Genomic DNA, 19,846 nt, shown 5'->3' with positions numbered 1-19,846 from the left:
GTTCTCGTGCAGAAGCGCTCTTCCCGGACATGGTGAGACCACCACCACTTCTCTTCCCCTCACCACTTTCCCTCCACGCTCTCCTTGTACACCATTTGGGTGAAAAAAATACTTCTGGTCCATCTCCAGGTGAACATGCTGGTGCTGGGCAGACACCTGGGCATCCCCAAGCCCTTCGGGCCACTGGTGAATGGGCAGTGCTGCCTGGAGGAGCGGGTGAGAGCACTGCTGCAGCCCCTGGGGCTCTCCTGCACCTTCATCAACGACTTCTTTTCCTACCATGTCCTTTCTGGAGATGTGCACTGCGGCACCAACGTCCGCCGCAAACCCTTGGCCGTCAAGTGGTGGCATGTGGTGCCCTAAGTGCCCAGGAAGAGTCTCTGGTCCTTCCCAATAGGGGATTTGGAGCATCTCAAAATAAAGTGTGTTGGCAATATGAGGACTGAGGGTACAGTTTTTCCTTGTGCTCCATCCTGTTGTTGGGTTGGAATACTGTTGGAGGCATTTTTCTTATGGGAGGGATCGCTATGAGCATGTTGCATGCATGGTGCCTCACATAAACTGATCAGGGGTCTTGCAGTCCCTTGCCCCAGTTTCATGCTAAATAAAGCCCTCCAAATCCCTCCTGGGTCCAGTCTTGTCCAACATCTTCATCAACAACCTGGATGAAGAGATGGAGTTCACCCTCAGCAAGTTTGCTGGTGTTACAAAGCCGGGAGGATCGGCTGACACACCTGAAGGCTGTGCTGCCATTCAACAAGACCTGGACAGACTGGAGAGTTGGGTAGGGAGGAATCTGGTGAGGTTTAACAAGTGTAGAGCCTTGCACCTGGAGAGGAATAACTGCTGTAGCAAAAATACTAAATCATGGCCTGGAGCAGTGATGGAGCACCTGGTAGAAAGTCAGGGCTGATCCAGGGGAGCTCAGGTGCATGCAATGTAGCTGAATGATTGGAAGGGATGGAGCCAGGATCCACCCTTTCCCAGCCCTCATTTAAGGGTAGGCAGTGGAAGTGAGGGTTTTTTTGCTGGAGATTCCTGCGTACCTGAGGCCTTACAAAGGTAAGCAGCTCTTTTTCTTTTTTTTTTTTCTTTTTTTTTCTTTTTTTTTTTTTTCTGTATCTGTTGTTTTAATCTTGTTCTTATTTGATCTGGCTGAAAGCTTTGCCATGCTACTTTTATCACGGTACTTTCTATTCCATTTTAGTATTACAGTTGTGTGCATCAGTGCAGGTAAGGAGATGACCTGCTGGGCAGGAGCTCTGCAGAGAAAAGCCTGGGGCCCTGGGGGACAGCCAGGTGGTGATGAGCCAGTAGCGTGCCCTTGTGGCCAAGAAGGCCAATGTTATCATGGAGTGCGCTGCACAGAGTGTGGCCAGCAAGTCAAGGGTGGTTGTCCTTCCCCTCTGCTCTGCCCTCGTGAGTAGAGATTTAGACTTCTACGTCAGTTCTGGGCTCCCCTGTTCGAAAAAGAGAGGGAGCTCCAGAAAGAGTCCAGTGGAGGGTCACAGAGATGCTAAAAGACCTGGAGACCTCCGGTGTGACGAGAGACTGAGTAACCTGGATCTGCTCAGCCTGGGGAGAAGAAGGCTGAGAGGGGATCTGATAAATGCTTATAAATATCTGAGGGGAGGTGGGAGGCAAATGGATGAGGCCAGGCTCTTCTTAGTGGTGCACAGCAACGGGACAAGGACTAATGGCCTAAAACTTGAGCACAGGAAGTTCTGTGCTGATATGTGGAAGAACTTATTTGTGATAAGGGGGACAGAGCACTGAACGGGTTGCTCAGAGCGGCTGTAGAATCTCTTTCTATGGAGATATTCAAGACTGATCCGGATGCTGGTCTGTGCGGGCAATTGTAGGGAGCTGCTTTATGAGGGGGATTGGACTCCATGATCTCTTCAGGTCCCTTCCATCTCCTGCGATTCTGTGAGGGGCCTGGGGAGGCGCGCAGTAGGAAATAGCAGCCTGGCATGGCACCAGCTCGGCTCTGGTGTCGTGGTGAATAATTTACGGTGCGGGTTTCTCCTTGGTGACAAGGCTACTTTGTTATCTCGGGGATAAAAAAAAAGGGCGACAAATAAAAAGCGTTGTTCCGGGGAAGGCAGCGTTGGGGTGAAAAATCAGCCCTGATTCACGCTCTGTTGTCAGAAAGCTCAGCGGTGCGCACCAGCTGGGTGGGATCAGGCTGTGTTAATCCCCTCCCCGCTGCCAGCCTTTATAATCCCCTCGTGCCACCCCTGCCAGCACTCAGGGCTGTGTGGTGGCATGGCCCAGCAGCGTCGTGTTCAGCTTTGCACCCAACGGCCCACCAGCACCGTCTGTGTGCTGGGCACAGAGCTGTCCTTGGACATCCAGGGGTAAGAAATGGGGTGTCCAAAAATCTGCTTTGGGGTTATATTATTTTCTCTTTCCGCCTGCGGGAATTAAAGCTGGGTTAAGCGAGGAGAGGGTAAAAATAGAGGTAGATGGGTTGAGCTGGGGAAAGGCGATGCTGATGTGTTCGGGTGGGTTTACCAAGGGGATTCAGCATCCAAAAGAAAGGGATTGCTTCTGTTGGGATTTTCAGCATCCGAAAGAAAGGGATTGCTCCTCCTGCTCCTGTTGGATTTTCAGTATTGAAAAGTGGGGTATTGCTCCTTCTGCTCCCAGGGGCTTTCAGCACCTGGAATGGGATGGCACCGCTACTCAGTGCTCAGGATGAATGGAAAAGTTTGCAGCCTCTGTGGAGAAACAGATTTTGGATGCGAAATCCCAAATCTGGTTGCATTCTCCATCTGGGCTCCAGAGCTCTACTCCAGGGGCTGCTGTGCTGTCCCAGCAAGAAATAGAAATATTTCCTTGTGTAGGTGAATACAGAGTTAACCATGGAAGCATTGCTTGCTGGGGCGTTCCCTGCAGACATGCATGTGTTTGGCCACAGCCTGGTTTACAGCAACAAGTTTTGCTTTTTCTTCCATTTTCCTTAAAGCTCCAACTGACTTTAGTTTTGCTTTTTTGGGTTGCCTTGTGCTGCTTCAAACACACCTCTGCCCTGTGGATGTTAGTAGCATCACAGCACCCAGGACTGGGCTTCTCCCCTCCTTGCAGAAGTTCCTGCCCTGGCAATGCCCTCTTGCACTGAGCGCTGCATGCTGCAGCCTGCCCATTCGCCTGCTGGTGCTTCCTCCATCCCCACTCACTTCCCGCACCCGCTGTGGCGTTGCTGCGCTCTGAAGGGGATGCATTTGTTACTGTGGGGTGGAATTTAAATATCTGGGAAGCCTCATGCCATAAGAAAAGACCTCTGGGGTTTTGGTGCAGTTGATTGGTACAGAATTTATTGGACTTGAATAATGTAGAGTTGGGGATGTTTTGCAAGACTTGTTGCACATTGCAGGATTTATTTCACTTTGCAGGACTTATTGCAGTTTCATTTTGTAGAATTTCTTGCTGTTTCCAGGATTTGTTGCAACTGAATATGGCAGGATTTGTCACAGTCGAATGCTGCAGGATTTTTTTGAGGTTGAATGTTGCAGGATTTGTTGCAATTACGTAAGACTGGATTCATTACAGTTGAACACTGTAGGATTTCTTGAGGTTGAACGTAGTAGGGCTTACTGCATTTTGTGGGATTCTTTACATACTGCAGGATTTGTTGCAATTGTACATTGCAGGACTTGCTGCATCACTGCAGTAATGCCCCAACAGCTGTGCTCCCCCAGGTCAGCACCCAAGGATGCCATCGCCTTCCATGCGCAGGGCACGCCAGGCGTCAAAGTCTACGTGGTGCATGAGACACAAAGTGTGAAGCTGCCCTCAAGTGTCACCCGCTGGCCCTTGGCCACTGGCACTGAGGTGCTGCTCACCATGGAGGCAATCAGCAAGGATGTTGGGGACGAGAAGGTGGGTGACAGCAGCCCAGCAGCACCCAGTATCACCTCTGGGTGATACTGAACTCATTGGCTGTGACATCACAGGTCAGGATTTCCTATTTTGGTGAAGCCAGCGGGGTGCCAGTGGGCAGAGCTATGCTGTACCTCACTTGTGTGGGTAAGTGGGAATATTTGGTCCCAAAAAGTGGTGTCTCCTTGCCATTTCTCCACTGAGCACCTGTTGTCCCTGCAGAAGTCTCGCTGGATGCTGACACTGGTCGCAGTGGGTCAGTCAGCAGGACGTTGGTGGACAAGGTAGTGCAGTGAAAACAACAATCCCCACCCCCGTAGGTGGCTCCAACAGTGTTCCCAACCCTGCTTTCCTATCCCCAGGCCACTTGGACATGGGGTCCTGATGGGCATGGTGCCATTCTGCTGGTCAACTGTGACCGTGATGACCCCAAAAGCCGGTTGATGGGTGACAGTAGCGAACCCAAAAGCCAGCTTACAGATAATCGTGACACCACTGTGTGCTCCTACGAAGGTATGGCCAGCTCTTTTTTTGCTGCGTTTCCTCTTTTTGGTGGTTTTCCTCCCCACTTTGTCCTCACTGTCACCCTAGACCTGAAGGACATGTCACAAATGGTTCTGCGGACCCGTGGACCACGCACCATCTTCACTGGCCATGGCCTCGTCCTACACGTGGGTTTCAGTGATGCTGATAAAGTCGGCGTGTTCTACGGAGGCAGTGAGTGTGGGATGACCCCTCTCTAGGCCACCCTATAAATCATAGAATCCTTAGAGTTGGAAGGGACCTCTGAAGGCCATCTAGTCCAACCCCCTGCAATGAACAGGAACACCACAGTTGGATCACGCTGCCTGCGGCATTACACATCTTCACCTTGAAAGTCCCCAGGGATGGGGCATCAACCACAATGTTAGCTAACCTGCTCCGGTGCCTCACTGCCCTCACTGGAAAAGACTTTTTCTTTGTATCTAACCTAAATCTACCCTCCCTGAGCTTGAAGCCATTTCCCCTTGTTCTATCACCACATGCCCTGCTGAAGAGTCTGTCCCCTTCTTTCCTGTAGCTCCCCTTTAGATACTGAAAGGCTGCTGTCAGGTCACCTCAGACCTTTCTTCAGGCTGAAGAGCCCCTGCTCTCTCAGCCTGTCCTCATAGGGGAGGTGTTCCACTCCACAGGTCATTACTGAGGTGGGCAAAATGAGAGCTGACACCTCCAGAATCCCAAATGCATGCCACGAGGTTGCTTTGTTCCCAGTGGTACAATGGTACACTCAGTGGTAGAGGTGTGCTCGCTGTGTCCTGGTGTGTCATGGTGCAACACCAATCTGCGCCTTTTGCGAGGAGCTGAGAAATGGAGGTGGAATGCTGCAGGGTAAGTGCTGCATGGTTGCATGGTGCCGCCTGTGTCCACAGACAGCGTCGCACTGGAAGAATACAAGCACGTGCTGGGGGGTGAGAAGCTTGCCTATGCTGTGAAGCCCAGTCAGCACCAGGAAGAAAGCATCTTCTATGTGGAGGGGCTCGCCTTCCCTGACGCTGGCTTTTCAGGGCTGGTTGCGTTCCATGTCACACTGCTGGAGAGCCCTGAGAAGGTAATGCCCTGAATAATATAGGTTTTACCTACAGATGGGGGTGAGCGATGTCTCAATTCCACTCCCCCCTTGCAGGGCTTGCTGGAAACGCCCATTTTCACGGACACGGTGGTGTTCCGTGTGGCTCCGTGGATCATGACACCCAACACGTTGGCACCATTGGAGGTCTTTGTGTGTAGGTGGGTGCCAGGGGGGGTTGGTGGCTGCATCCCTCCGGGCTCCACTGCATCCTTGTGCCTGTTTTTATTTCCCAGTGTGGAGGACAATGAGGACTTTGTGGCGGCTGTCAGCGCACTGGCTGAGGAAGCCAAGTGCCCAGTGACCATCTGCCCGCTGCCCGAAAACCGCAACGACCGCTGGATCCAGGTGAGTGATGTGGGGTTGGGACCCTTTGGCTGCGGCTCCACTGCACTTCCTTTTCCCTCTGCTTTTTTTGCAGGATGAAGTGGAGTTTGGCTATGTGCAAGCACCTCATAAAATGTTCCCAGTGGTCTTCGACTCACCCCGTGACCGGGGCCTGAAGGACTTCCCTGTCAGGAGCATCCTGGTGCCCAACTAAAGCTGCTTGTCCTCCAACCCCTGGTGTTGGGTTTTCTGCTGCTAGCAAGGAGTGCTGTGCACTGTGGCAGTGTGCAAAAGGATAAGGAAAAGAATTAAAATGAATTAAAAAAAAAAAACAAAAAACCAGTAGGGATAGGGGTGGGAATAGGTATAATAGTGGGAGTGGGAATAAGAATGAGAATAGGAGTAAGAAATAGGAGTAGTAATAAGACAAGGAATGGGAACAGGAGTAGGAATAAGAGTAGGAATAGGAATGGAAAAAGGAAATAGAAATGAGAATAAAAGTATGAATAGACGTAAGAACAGGAATAAGAGTAGGAGTAGGATACTACTGAGAATCAGAAAAGGAATAAGAACAAGGCTAAGGAGATGAGCAATTGCTAAGGGCTGCGGTTGAGTGATGGGGCTCAGCAGGTCGGGCTGATGGTTGGATGTGATGATCCTGAAGGTCTATTTCCCAACAGGTGGCTTCAGAGAATCATACAATAGGGTAAATTAATTTGTAGGAAGGAGATAAGCCAAATCAGCATGGGCGACAGGAACATCATGCTTCAAGGTTTGGCACTCCCAAGGCTTAATGCCAGCCCTGCTTTCCCCCCAGGGCCCTGATTTTGGCTATGTGGCTCAGGAAACACCAGAGAACACCTCCAGCCTTGACTCCTTTGGCAACCTGGAGGTCAGCCCACCAGTGACGGTGCGCAGCAAGGAGTACCCGCTGGGCCGCATCCTCATCGGCAGCAGCTTCCCCAGGTGGGAGGTGGGATTTTGGTGTACACCACACCCAGAGGCCTAGGCTGAGGTCCCCAATCATTGCCCTTAGGTTTGGCGGCCGACGCATGGCCAAAGCAGTACGGAATTTCCTCGCTGCCCAACGGGTGCAGGCGCCTGTGGAGCTCTTCTCAGACTGGCTGCAGGTCGGACATGTTGATGAGTTCCTCAGCTTCATCCCCGCACCTGATCGGAAGGTGGGCAGCTCTTTTATGGGGTGATTTTTACGGGGGGAAACATGGGGTGAGCTTGTATTGCTCTCTCCATCTGCAGGGATTTAGGCTGCTGCTGGCCAGCCCCAGTGCCTGCTACCAGCTGCTCAGGGAGAAGCAGGAGATGGGCTATGGGGAAGCGACAATGTTCCAGGGTAGGGATGCTGTGGTACCTCACACCCCCACACAACCCACTGTCTTCCTGACATGGGGTGAGGCTCCTTGCTCTGTGTTCAGGGCTGCGCAGTGTGCCCAAGCCAAGCATCAATGAGATCCTGGGAAATGAAGCGCTGCGCAAGTTCAATGCCTTCGCGCAGGTGAGGTCCTGCTGTACATACTTCCCCCTGTCTCTATGTCCATCTGTCCACCTCCCCTTCATCTTTCTGTCCCAGTGTCTTCCCTCTCCCCTTCTCCCAGTCCCTGTCTCTTTCCCCTCCTCCCTGTCTCCTCATCCCTATTCCTGTTCCCAGCCATCTCCCTATGCCAGCCTAACCCCATTCCCTGCCCTTTTTCTTCCCCCTCCTCCCCATCTCCCTGTCAGTTTCTCAGTCCCTTTTTTCCTGTCTTCGTCTCCCTCTCTGTCTCTGTCCCTATTTGTGTCCTTGTCCTCCCATCTCTGTCCTTCTGTCCCTGTCCTCATCCTCCCGTCTTCCTGTCCTGTTCCTCTGCCCCCTTGCTCCCCTGTTTGCCTACCCCTCTTTATCCCCCCACCCACCCCCAACCACACTCCCTCCCCACAGAGCTGCATTAGTTGGAACCGGGACATCCTGAAGCGGGAGCTGGGGCTGGCTGAGCAGGACATCATCGACATCCCGCAGCTCTTCCAAGCTGATGACCAAGCCAGAGCCATGGCCTATTTCCCTGACATGGTAACAAGCAGCTCAGGGTGAATTTAGGGCTGCATGCTGGCAGCCCTTTGTGCTCTCCTTGTTTGCCGCTGGGGTGAGGAAACTACTTCTGGTCCATCTCCAGGTGAACATGCTGGTGCTGGGCAGACACCTGGGCATCCCCAAGCCCTTCGGACCACTGGTGAATGGGCAGTGCTGCCTGGAGGAGCGGGTGAGAGCACTGCTGCAGCCCCTGGGGCTCTCCTGCACCTTCATCAACGACTTCTTCTCCTACCACAAGCTTGCTGGAGAGGTGCACTGCGGCACCAACGTCCGCCGCAAACCCTTTGCCTTCAAGTGGTGGCGGATGGTGCCCTGAGCCACCCATTTTCCTCCTTTTTTTTCCCCCAAATCCCCTTCTCCATCCCTTAAGTGCCTTCTGCAGCAGCCCCACCAACTCCCCTTGGAAATAAATGAGGGCTGTGCTTGCTACCAGACTCCTGCTGAGGTTAAACGCGTCTTTAAGTGGTGTTTAGTGGGGTGATGCAGTGCTCTGCAGTGATGTATATGGGAAAAAAGCATCTGCATGTTTAACAATGCAATGCATGCATAAAAATGCACAAAAAACCCACATGCATATGCAGAAAGAAATGCACAAAAAAGATCTATGTACACAAGCTTGCAAGATGTGTATGCACGCGTGGGAGCATTCATAGTAAAACACGCATGCATTGGAAGAAATGTCCACAGAAAATGTGAGTGCATGTGCTGCTCTACAAAGTGGGGATGCATGGCTGGGAAAACGAATGGTAACACTGCACTACAACAGTCATGCACGCAAACTGCCATGCATGTACTACAGCAGGCAAGCACGCACTGAAAGATGCATGCAGGGACAAAAATATGAAGGCAGAAAGTACCGAACTGCAAAATACACGTACATAGAGTAAAATGCACACATGCACTAGAAAAAGAGACGTGCAAATACATGCACGTAAAAACAAAAAGCAAATGTACATGCACAAAATCACGCACAAAAACACATGTATGTATGTATGTACTGCTGCACTTGCACCCTGCTTGCAAAATCAGAGGGGGGGGGGGAGATTATGTCAGCAGCAGGCTGGTGCCCCCTAATGGCTGTGCGTCTGCTTTTAGGGATATTGGTGCTGAGAGTGGAGTGCATTGGGGTGAAAAAGGAGCATTCCCTTTATTTGTTCATTTTGGTTAGAAGAGAAAACGGGCAGGAATGAAGAGAGCAGCTCTGCAGCTTGTGACGAAAGTCAGGGCAGCTTTTGCTGACTGCATCGCTGCTCTGTGCCGAACCTGGGGCTGGGGCGTGCATGCAGTAGCTGAGAGGCGTACACAACGGCGTTTATTTAAACATTTACTCCAAGAAATATAAAAAAACATGATGAAGACAACGACAGCACTAACCGGGAACCTGTCGCCTCATCTAAAGGGAACACTGCTCTGAGAGCATCGTGGTTTATTATTTTTCCATGCTTCCAGCCCTCTCCTTTTGCTGGGATGCAATGGGGCACAATGGGCCTGGGGCCCAAATTGCTTTTTTAGGGGTGAAAATGGCTTTTTGCTGTTTTTCCACCCCTGTTCTTAGGCTGCAGCATATCGTTGTGCCCATTTGGGGCTGGCAGCTGATGGGGATGATCCTGAAATATTGCAGGTAGAAAAAAGTGGGGATAAGGTTCTAAAAGCCCCATTGGGGTGCTGCACACCCTGACCTCCTCCTGCAGCAAATGTGAATATTGCTCAAAAAAACGGAGTATCTGACATCTCTGCCCTGTTGCTCTTCCCATCCTGGAAGTTTTGACTCTAACACACCAAGATAAACCCCAAAATAAATCCTAACCCCAAAGCAAACATAAAGAACCCTCCCCCCCTTTTTTTTGTAAAATCTTTTTTTTTTTTTTTTTTTTCTCTCCATAAAATACTGCAGAGCTGCCCCCACAGCTGCATGTGGGGAGCAGAAAGGGATAAAAAAAAAAATCAAAATAAATCCTAAAAACTAGAAAATAAGGTAATAAAATATCACCCTTGGGTTGTGTGGAGGCAGAGCTGGGCTCTGCATGTAAAGGCACCTCGTTTCTCCAGCACAGTGCACAGCGTCGCCCCAGGAAGGGCTTTTGGCAGATACCAGGCTGAAATAATAATAATAATAAAAATAATAATAATTAATGGGAAAAAAGAAAAAAAACAAAGAGAAAAAGCTTACACGATGCTTCAGGGCCCGCTCTTCATACCTGAGATCGCCCTGGGATGGGCAGTGGGGGGTTTGGGGAATCCGCAGGTTTGGAGGCATCCAGCTCAAAAAAATGATGCTGGGATGGAGAAGGGAGCACGGGGTTTGTCCCTATGGGTATGAGATAGCACATCTGGTCCCAGATCCCAGAGGAAAAGGGATGTTGAGGAAGGAGGGTGGGAAACACGCACAACCCTAAAATAATAGCACCCAAAATAGAGGTTATTTGTGAAAAATGCCCCCCCAGATTGCCATGTTGTGGAAAAGGAGGGGTTTACTGGTTGAGTTTTGCTCCAAGCCTACAACCAGAGAAATCTGGTAACAAAGATAATAATAATAAAAAAAAGTTAAATGTCTATGCCTACCCAGGTGAACCCAGCACCCCCCTTTCTGTGCGGAACAGCAATAAAATGAACAGATAAAAAAACCCCAAAACCCAACAACTAAAAAAGCCTGGATGTGCCAAAAGGTCCTGCGAGGGTGGGGATGGGAAATGGAAAAGCCACGGGGAAAGGTCTTGGCCGTGGAAGGGGGGAATCCAACGCTTTGGAAATTGTAGGAGAACAGGCAGCAGAGCCGTGGCTGCGCTCAGATGGTGCGGGGGTTGTACTCCGGCAGCTTGCGCAGCTTCTCCTTCTCGGCATCGCTCTCATCGCGGGCAATCACCAGGGAGTGGGCATAGCCCATGGCCACCTGCAGGGAGTGCGGGGTGAGGCAAAGCATCGCTCCTGCTGCTGCTGGGCCCCCTCCCTTTATACTGGGCTATGCTTGAGAAACATCCCACCGTGGGGGAAAAGCACAGGTAGGAGCACCCCATGGGATGGGAGAGTCCATGAGCATGAGCGACAACTCATGGGTGGGAGTATCCCATAGGTAGGGACATCCTGTGGAGGGGAGCATCCTGTAAGTGACAGCATAACACGGGCAGGCACAACAGATGGGTGACAGCATCCCATGGGTGGCACCATCTCTTGGGTGAGAAGAACCGATGGGTGGGAGCATCACGAAGGCAACAGAAATCTGACAGATGACAGCATCTCGTGCTGTTAGCATTACAGGGGTAGGCACAACCCACGGGTGACAGTCTCCCATGTATGGCACCATCGCTTCAGTGGAAAGAACCCATGGGTGACAGCAACTCATGGGTGGGAATAATCTGCGGGTAGGAGTGTTGGACAGCTGTCAGCATCCAATGGGTGGAAGCACTGCACGGATGAAAGCATTACACAAATGGGCACAACACAAGGGTGACAGCATGCCACGAGTGACAGCATCCCATGGGTGGCAGCACTGTACAGGTGCCAATATCACATGGGCAGGAGCAACGCACAGGAGGCACCGACTCGTGGGTGGGAGCATTGAGCAGTTGGAAACACTGCACCAGTGGGAGCACCCGTGGGTGGGATGAGCTACTGATGGTCCCAGCCACCACTGGGGACACAAAGGTGTGCGGATCCCTGCCTACCTGCTCCGTGTAGATCCCATCCAAGGTCTTCACCTCTTGGGCAGCCGTTGATGACTTGGGCTTGTGGTCCCCATAGCCCTGAAAGACACAAGCACAACCCCAAAAAATTGTAGTGGGCTGACAAGCAGAGCCCCTGCTCCAGAAGATGAGGGGTAAAACTGTACGGTTTAGAGTGCCATAAATCCTTCTTACCAGCTCTCCAAAGGTGGGAGATGGGCCCCAGCTGATGGTGCTCTCGTCCGCTGCCACAATGATGCTGCTCTTTCTGCAGCACAATGCAAGGTGCTGACTCCAGCACCCTGCACCTGCAACCCCCTTGCACTCCAAAACTAAGAAAAGGGAGATTTTGGGGGGACAATCACTCACCCACAGGCCAGGCTGCGGATCTTCCAGCCACACAGATCCTGCACTGCTTTTGGGTACATGGTGGACTCACGGGAGGTGTTGGTGGCACCCCAGAAAAACAAGCCACCTGCAAGTCCCCAGAACACATATTAGGGCTGCTCCTACCTGTGTGGATCTGCTCACATCAACTGAAATTAGGGACGCAGGGTGGCCACCCACCTGTCTCACTGACAGCAAAGGAACACGTGTAGCCAGCGTAGATCTGTGCAGCTCCTCGGCCTGGGAAGTCAAAGAGCTTGACCAAGCGCGGCACCATCTCATCCTTCTGCTCTGCGTGGCCCAGTCGCCCGTAGCCACCAAAGCCCCAGGAGAAAACACGCTTCTGGGAGTCCAGGACAAGCTGTGAACAGGGGGATGTACAGTGAGTGGGGCTGTGTGCAGCTTTGGTGCAGGCGACATAGCGACTGCACGGACTGCAGAGTACGCTGCAAACCATGGGCACGCTGCAGAAGCTTCATCCTGAAATGCATACTGCACTTATCCTTCAATGCATATTGCTGATCTGTCCTTAGGTAAACACTGCAAGTATATGCTGCAAACTGAAGCAGGGAAAGCTGGCCAAAAGGGACGCCTCTTTTTTTTGCTGCAATAATACATTTGCAAAAAGCAAGGCAACGATAAAAAGCAAAAAGCGAAGGGCTACACTGCTGAGTGCTCACCGTGTGGTTGGCCCCGCACGCCACATCCCGCACCACCACGTTGGGGACGGGCAGGATCTGCCCATCTTTGGTCTTCTCAATGAAGATGGCCACGCGGCGCGGCACCAGCTCGCAGTCGTACTCTATGCGCTGTGCTCGGGCGATGAACTTCCCATCGGAGTTGTGCCCTGCACAAGGACACTGCATCACCAAGAAATCCATTTCCCACTTGCAAAACCCCTTTTGTTTCAGGTTTGCATCCTGGTTTTTGAGTGACTTGTCTTTTCTGTTTTCTTTCTGGGAGCTGCTACATCAGCTCTGAACCCATTTCACAGCTGGGAAACCTGAGGCAGGGAATGTTTCCTATGCCCCAAACCTTTAAAAAAACATCCCAAAACGTGGCCATACCCAGCTGCCCGTACTCCGGGCACCCAAAGGAGTAGAGGTTTCCTTTGCAGTCCATGATCATGCTGAACTCAGCCCCACAGGCCATTTTGGTGATGGGCTGCCCATTGTACATGATCTGCGAAAAAGATGAGAAGAAGGCAAAAAGCTGAATTTCTGGGGGGGAAAGAACACCTCTGGGAGCTCACCCCCATTCTCTATCATTTTTCTTGGTCATAAGCTCCCCTAAAGCATTGGGTTTTCACCCTAAAATGGAACAAGAGACTTGGAAGGGGACAGCCAAAAATCCTACAGAATTTGTACGCAGTTGTTTTTTCCTGATGATATCATTTTCATGCTGCATTTTGTCTGCTCCATATCAAAGCAGCTTCAACAGGGACGTCCTTACATGCTAAAGGGGAACACCCCAACATCCTAATGGGGTTTGCATTCTGTGAGTGCATTTTTCAGTGAAAAAATACAAATATGCTGCTTTTCACCTCAACAAAAAAAAATGGACAAGCATAGAACAGAGTGGATTTACCTGTGTGGGGCTTGGAACAGCATCTGTTTGGTTCCCAAGACCAAGCTGCCCCATTTTGTTCTCCCCGAAAGCATACACGGAGCCACTCTCTGCCAACCAAAAATAGGGAAAAGCCATGAAACCAGGGCAAAACCCAGCAGTTTTAGGGCATTTTGTTGAGGTTTCCCCCCACCTGTGAGAGCCAGCGTGTGGTTCCGGCCGCATGCTGCCAGCACGATGGCCTCGCTGCCCAGCACCTCGATGAGCTTGGGGGCTTCCACACGCTTCGTGTCCCCGTGGCCCAGCTGCCCCTTCTCATTACGACCTGTGGGAATCATTAGGGGTTAGGCCGCACTGCAGGGTTTCGCATGTTTTTCTGAGAGGCGCTTTGGTGCTTTGCTCACCCCAGCTCCACAGCTTGCCCTCGGCAGTGATGAGGAGGCTGTGAGCCGCGCACGGTCCCGAAACCACACTCCGCACCTGAATACCTGAGAGACACCCATACCTGTGTGGCCCCCATAAATTCTGGCCCAGGTTTCGATATGCAGCTGGTGGGAAAAAAACAAACAACACAAGAATAAAAAAAGGATGCACAGCATGAAATGTTCTGGTGGTGTTGTTGTGTTGCTTGATGTCTGGCAATGCAAATGCAGTGCATTTTGCTCACCTTGCTGCTTAGGCACTTCTTTGCGGCCAATCAGGTCCCAGTTGGTGGCCCCAAAGATCAGGAGCTGTCCTCTGCACTTGGAGCCCTCGAGTTTCTGCAAGGGGCAGGGAGGATTTGTCAGATCTGCAGCAATGTCAGCCACGCGGACATTTTCTGCATGCAGGGTGGATATAGGGTTGCATCCAAGCTTGCGACCAAATTGCATTTCTGAGCCAAACTGATGGGGACAAGGGGGATTTTTTCCAATTTTGCATTAAAACCCCCAATGTACACTGCATGCAAGCACTGCATCCCAAAAGGGAGACGCATACAAAACACTCCCATTTCTTCAGCTCCTCCTCCATGCAGATGGGTCTGAAACTGAGGGGGTTGCTCTTTGCAGGACGGAGCACGGATGTGCACCTCCTCCAGTTCTGGCTAATTGTTAATTATGGCTTTTCCCCCATCAAAAGGACGATGCTTTGGAGAGGAAAGGCATGTGCAGCACAAACTGCCTGCAAAAGGCAGGGAGCAAAATGTTAATCAGTACAAAAACAACAACAAAGAATAAAACAACGAAAAAGCCAAACCCAAAACGAGTCAGAAAAGAGGGAAAAAAGGAACTGAATGCTTGTAATGCAAATAGAAGGACCAGGTTGCAGGTGTGCAAAGTGAGGCACTGTGTGCATACACACTTGTGCGTTGTGCATGCGCACTTCTTGCTGTTGCACTGAGTTAAAAATTCTCCAAATGGGTCAACGTGGAAAAAAACGACCCAAAAGCTATGGTTGGGCTTCCTCTTCAATGAGGGCAAAAGGAGGGGCCTTGAAGTGCTGAAATAAAGGGGGACTCACAGCCTTCACAATGGGAGAACACCTTAGGGGTGCTTTGGGGCAACTGGGGATGCGAACAGGATGCAAGTTTTGGTTCGGGGGGCAAGCTGGGAGCAAGAGGGGCTGCAGTAAAAGGTGGGCAAATCTGTGTTTGCAATGAAGGGGTGAGCTGGGGGGGAGGTTTGTGACAGGATGCAATAAAAGGGGGCTAAGGGGGTGCACTGGAGGGCAGTAGAGGTGTCATGGGAGGTATAAGGATGAGGTCCAAAGGGTGCAATAAGGGGGTGCATGAAGGGGAGAACTGAAGGACCACTGAGGGTAAAGTGAGAGGGCCCATGGGGGAGTCCAGCAGGGGTGCCAAAGGGAGTTGCTATGAGGAGGTGCAAAGTAGGGGTAAATCAGAGGGGTGCAAAGGGGGATGCAAAGCTGGGGCGGATTAAAGGGATTGCAATGCATGCATCAGGGGACATGATGGGGGTTGCAGAGGTGCAAAGCAGGGGCGAATCACAGGGACGCAAAGGGAAGAAAGGGGAGTGCATTCGGGGGTGCCAAGGGTTCAAAGGAGATGGGTGCATCGGGGTGCAGAGCAGGGCTGCGGGGGGTGCAATGGCAGGAGCAGAAGGCGGGGTTAACAGAGGGCTGCGTTAAGGGGGTGCACGGGGCTGCAGAGGGGCCCACGGGCAGCGCAGCTCACGATGCGCTCCTTGCTGTGCTCGGGCTCGCAGATGACCACCGCCTGTCCCCGCGCCGCGCCGCCGGGCCCCGGGCCGAGAGCTGAACCCGAGCCGGGCGCTGCGGGCCGGCCGGGCCTCCTCCCTCCTCCTCCTCCTCCTGGGCTGCCGTCCCGCGGCCTCCGCTCTCGGGGCGCCTCCTCGTCGCTGCTACCGCCGCTGCTGCCGCCGCCTCCTCCGCCGTTACGAGGCCTCCGCCTCCCTCCCGCCGCCCCGGGTCTCCTCCTGCCCGGGCCGGGCTCCCACGGCGGCCCCGCCGCCTTCCTCCGGGGCATGGCGCCTGCGAGGGGCGGCCCCGACACCGAGGAGAGCCGTCAGGCCCGACCCCGCGCGGAACCTCCCCGTCACGCCGCCACGGCGCTGCGCGGCCCGGGCGGGACATCCCGCCCCCCCCCCCCACCGCCATCACAGCGCCCCGCTGAGGGGAGAGCGCCCCCACGGCGCGGGGGGTTCGCGGTCCGTAGGAGGACGCGGAGGGGAGGGGGAGGGGGGGTCTCACCTCACAGATGGGATGAGGAGGGGGGATGATGGAGAGGGATACAGAAGTGACTGGGCACAGGGAGGTGGTAAAATGAAGGGGAGGGTTAGGAAGGGGGAGCAAAAAAGGGGATCGGGGAGCGGAAAAGAGATCTGCAAAGGGCCACTTCTAAAGAGGGGGTCGCAAAAGTGGAGGTTGGAGCGTTAAAATGGAGGGGGTACAAACGGGGTGATTGTGAAAAAGGAGGGGGGGGTAATATGGGGCTGGGGGGGCTCTGAAAAGGGATGGGGTTCCTAAAAGGTGAATGGAAAGGGGGCGAGGGGGTGCTACAAAAGGGAGAGTGCAAAAGGGGTGGCAGAATGGGGGGTGGGTGAAAAGGGGGTACAAAAGGTGGTGGGAAAGAGGAGTGGGGACAGAGGGTGCTGCTGGGTGTTTCTTGCAGGGGGCTGCAAAAGAGTAGAAAACAGTGATTTGAAAGGGGGGGGGGGGGTCATCAAATGGGGACTTGTAAAGAAGGCATGCAAAAGATGATGTGCAAGGAGAGGGTAGAATTGGGGAGGTTATAAAGAGGGGGGGGTGCAAAGGAACGATGTGCAAATGGGATTGGGGTTGAAACGAGGGTTACAAAAGGGCGATCGGGGGGTGCTGCGGGCAGAAGGCTATCATGTTATAACCCCCCCTCGCTTCCCTTGCCCCCCCTCCCCACCAAAGAGAAGCAGCGCTCCGGGGGTCCCTCTCACCCCGCACCCCACACCCGCACACCTGCTCGGGGGGGCCCCGATTGTGCCGCCGCCGCCTTCGAGCCCTCTGTGGCTGTTTGCTGGGGGGGGTTCCGGGGGCGATTTTTTGATATGGCCGAGTCGGGGGATAAGGGGGAGATTTTTTTGGGGGGGGGAAACGCCAAAAAATAGTCCGAATGGGGGCTGCAGGAAGAGCAGCCCGGGGTGTCCGTCCCGACCCCCCCCCCCCCCTCGTCCTTCCCCTCCGTCTGCCCCCGCTTTTTTTTTCCTCTTTAATTGATTTTGAACAATGGGATCTCTGTCTGTCTCTCACTGCACCACGTGGATCCGCCTCCCTTCTCCCTATTTTATTTTTTTCCCTTTCCCCCCTTCTTCCCCTCACTCCCTTCGGCCCCCCAACTCCATGCCTCCCCCCCTCTTTCCCCCACCATTTTCAAACCTGGTTTAGAGCGAAGGGTGCAGCATACAGACAGCACCGACCCCGGGGCCTTTGCAATATTTTTGGTGGTGTTTCCTGTTGCGGAAAAAAAAAAAAAAAAAAAAAAAAAAAAAAGGAGGTTGTGTATTCTTTTTTTTTTTTTTTTTTTTTTCCCCTTCTCTCCCTTTCCTCCCCCTTAAAGCCCACCCACCAGATGCACTTAAAATGTAAATATGAGCCGCCAGGAGAAACGCTGCGATACAAAACAGAAACACATGTACGGGCAGGAGAAAAAAATGCAAAAAGAAAAGCAAAAAAAAAAAAAAAATAGCTTCAGAGAGGAAGAGGCTGCAAAGTCCGGTGGTGCACAGACAGCTCCATCTTTAGGACAGGAAGACTGCAGGAGGGTGAGAGCCGTGCATCGATGGAACCCCTCGGTGCATGGAGGACGCTTCCATTCCCTTTCTTGCATTGTTTGGCTGAAACGTTGCACCCTTAAAGTCTTGTTTTTTATTTTTACAGGTGTAAGGATGCATATGCTCTTCTTAGTGCAAAAAGTTTTGCTGCCACGTTTTATTACCTCCCTTGCAATCTTTATTGCAGATGAAGATGTACTCACTCCCCTTACTATGTTTTTTTTTTCAGGAGTAAAGTTGCACTACCCCCCTCTTCTTGCAAATCATGTTTGGTTTTTGTTTGTTTTTTTTTTTTTTTTTGCAGAGGAGGGATGCATTGACTCCCTTTCTTACAAATAAAGTTTGAAGAGAGGGAAGATGCAGTCATTCCTTTTGCAAAGAGAGAGAAGGTGCACTCATTCCACTTACTGCAATGAAAGATTTTTTGTAGGGTCAAAGATGCACTCCTTTTTTATTTTTATTTTATGGTAAAGTAGGGATGGAGATGCACTTAGTCCCTTTGCAAAGAGAGAGAAAAAGCTGATTCCCCTTTTTCCAAATAAAGTTTGTAGACAGAGGGTAGATGCAGTCGTTCCCCTTGGAAACAGTGAAAATGCATTCATTCATCTTACTAGATTTACAGGAAGGAAGATACTTCCCTCCTCGTTATTACTGAGATTTTGCCAAGGGACGATTCCCTTGGCAAGGATTCTGCAGGGAGTGGGTGCGTGCGTGCTCCCCAACTCTCCCCAGCAGCTGCATTTTCACACAGCAGCAACGTATGGACAGTTTTGGGACCTGCTCCCAGGGGCTGCTGGTGGGTGATGCCTCATGCACCGCCACCTGCAATGGCTGCAAAATGCCGCAGAAGGCCAAACCCATGCGAAGCTGCATTTTCAACTCTTCAGTGGTGCAAAAAGGAAAAATGAAGTTGCTAATGGAATCATCCGTGCTGCATCTTGGAGCACAATTTGGAGACCGAAAGCAAAACAGAAGCAGGAAAACGCTTTCAGATTGGCACCGAGATGCCCGCGCAGTGCCAGGCTTTGCAAAAGGTGTTTGCAGAGCAGCAGTATCTCCTTGCTGCTGCTGCTGGGTTGGGTTTCAGCGTGCAGTTGCACTGAGGCCAAGTTCCTCCCATTTACCTTTACAGCCTACAACAGCTATTTCCCATAATATCCCACGCTGGCGATGTCAGGCTGCATTTTGAGGCACCTTGTCCTAACTCTGACAGAAGTCAGCACTGGAAATGGAAAGATTTGTTTGCAGGAATGCAGGGACCCTGTTCATCTGCATCATCCAGGATGCAATCTTAAAGGTGTGATTAAAAGAATGCTGGCTGCTCGACTCTAAAATTGTGTTTTTTTCCCCAGTGTGCTAATGGAGTTATAAAGGGGTTGGGTGGAGGGGGAGATTTCAAGGCACAAAGCGAATCCCGTTTCTTTAGGGCTTTTTGCCTCTATCTTGGCCAGATCCCTGCGATAGGGCTGAATCGAGGAATACTCAGTTCCAAAGAGTTTTTCCCTTCTTGGCAAAGGTGCCCACTCCAGTTGCATCAGGCTGAGAGTTAAACTGGTTTTTTCTGGGATGAGGACAAACTGGTCCAGCCTGTTCTTCCCAAAGGCTGCTGGATGGGGAGCGACTTCACCCCAAATGCCCTCAGATGGGCTTTGGCAGCCCCCTCTAGATCCATGTGCAGCTATTGGACCTCCAGTAAATGACGTCTGGGGCATCCCCAGAGCCTCAGCAACTGCAAAGCGGAGGGGCTGCAGCACACCCCACCTGCACAAAGCACCCAGCACGCCACTCTGTCCTGGGAATGGGGTGGATGCAGTGTGGGAACCAGGGCGCTTTGCATGCGCTCATTTGCTGCATTGCATCTGCAAAGTTGCATCTGGTGTATGCTGAGTTTTCCAAGCAAGCAACACAGCAAGGATGAGCTGGAGAAATGAGTGCATTTAGTTCTGTTGCTCAAAAAAATAAACCCACCGTAGGCATAATCTGCATTTCTAGTGACATGGGGTTGTTTGCATCACGTGCAGCAGCAGCAGAACTTTGAGTGGCAGTGGGGTTTGCAGTGAGGAAATGG

The 19,846-nt window shown here is 52.0% G+C and overlaps 2 protein-coding genes and 1 pseudogene across 5 annotated transcripts; 2 read left to right on the top strand and 1 right to left on the bottom strand.

The window, feature by feature from the left end:
- The first annotated feature begins 1,011 nt into the window (after positions 1-1,011).
- On the top strand, positions 1,012-8,337 carry LOC128085144 (protein-arginine deiminase type-1-like). 3 transcript variants are annotated; one of them, XM_052692167.1, is made up of 16 exons: positions 1,012-1,062; positions 3,657-3,885; positions 3,960-4,032; positions 4,108-4,169; positions 4,248-4,398; positions 4,477-4,602; positions 5,295-5,473; positions 5,549-5,652; positions 5,728-5,839; positions 5,913-6,020; positions 6,636-6,784; positions 6,855-6,999; positions 7,076-7,169; positions 7,252-7,331; positions 7,755-7,883; positions 7,987-8,337. In XM_052692167.1, exons 2-16 carry the CDS (start codon positions 3,679-3,681, stop codon positions 8,218-8,220), a joined length of 1,953 nt encoding a protein of 650 aa, XP_052548127.1. In that variant the 5' UTR covers positions 1,012-1,062; positions 3,657-3,678; the 3' UTR covers positions 8,221-8,337. The 3 variants fall into 3 exon arrangements, with proteins under 3 accessions (XP_052548127.1, XP_052548125.1, XP_052548126.1); XM_052692165.1 differs by lacking the exon at positions 1,012-1,062 and adding an exon at positions 2,172-2,360; XM_052692166.1 differs by lacking the exon at positions 1,012-1,062 and adding an exon at positions 2,173-2,360 and having other exon boundaries at positions 3,705-3,885.
- Positions 8,338-9,194: 857 nt separating this feature from the next.
- On the bottom strand, positions 9,195-17,671 carry RCC2 (regulator of chromosome condensation 2). 2 transcript variants are annotated; one of them, XR_008208804.1, is made up of 15 exons: positions 17,574-17,671; positions 17,384-17,458; positions 15,690-16,006; positions 14,184-14,277; positions 13,921-14,064; positions 13,710-13,841; positions 13,538-13,626; positions 13,018-13,132; positions 12,631-12,797; positions 12,131-12,311; positions 11,933-12,038; positions 11,759-11,831; positions 11,567-11,644; positions 10,103-10,794; positions 9,195-10,000 (listed from the first exon to the last, which is right to left on the bottom strand). XR_008208804.1 is itself a non-coding variant. In XM_052692168.1 (14 exons), exons 3-14 carry the CDS (start codon positions 15,999-16,001, stop codon positions 10,690-10,692), a joined length of 1,596 nt encoding a protein of 531 aa, XP_052548128.1. In that variant the 5' UTR covers positions 16,002-16,006; positions 17,384-17,458; positions 17,574-17,671; the 3' UTR covers positions 9,195-10,689. The 2 variants fall into 2 exon arrangements, 1 of the variants encoding a protein (XP_052548128.1); XM_052692168.1 differs by having other exon boundaries at positions 9,195-10,794.
- Positions 16,649-19,097, top strand: LOC128085148 (uncharacterized; annotated as a pseudogene).
- Positions 19,098-19,846: the final 749 nt, after the last annotated feature.

The sequence above is a fragment of the Tympanuchus pallidicinctus genome, unplaced genomic scaffold, assembly GCF_026119805.1.
Source record: "Tympanuchus pallidicinctus isolate F22 unplaced genomic scaffold, pur_lepc_1.0 scaffold29, whole genome shotgun sequence".
Classification (NCBI taxonomy): Eukaryota; Metazoa; Chordata; class Aves; order Galliformes; family Phasianidae; genus Tympanuchus; species Tympanuchus pallidicinctus.
This window is presented reverse-complemented; position numbering and strand designations above follow the sequence as displayed.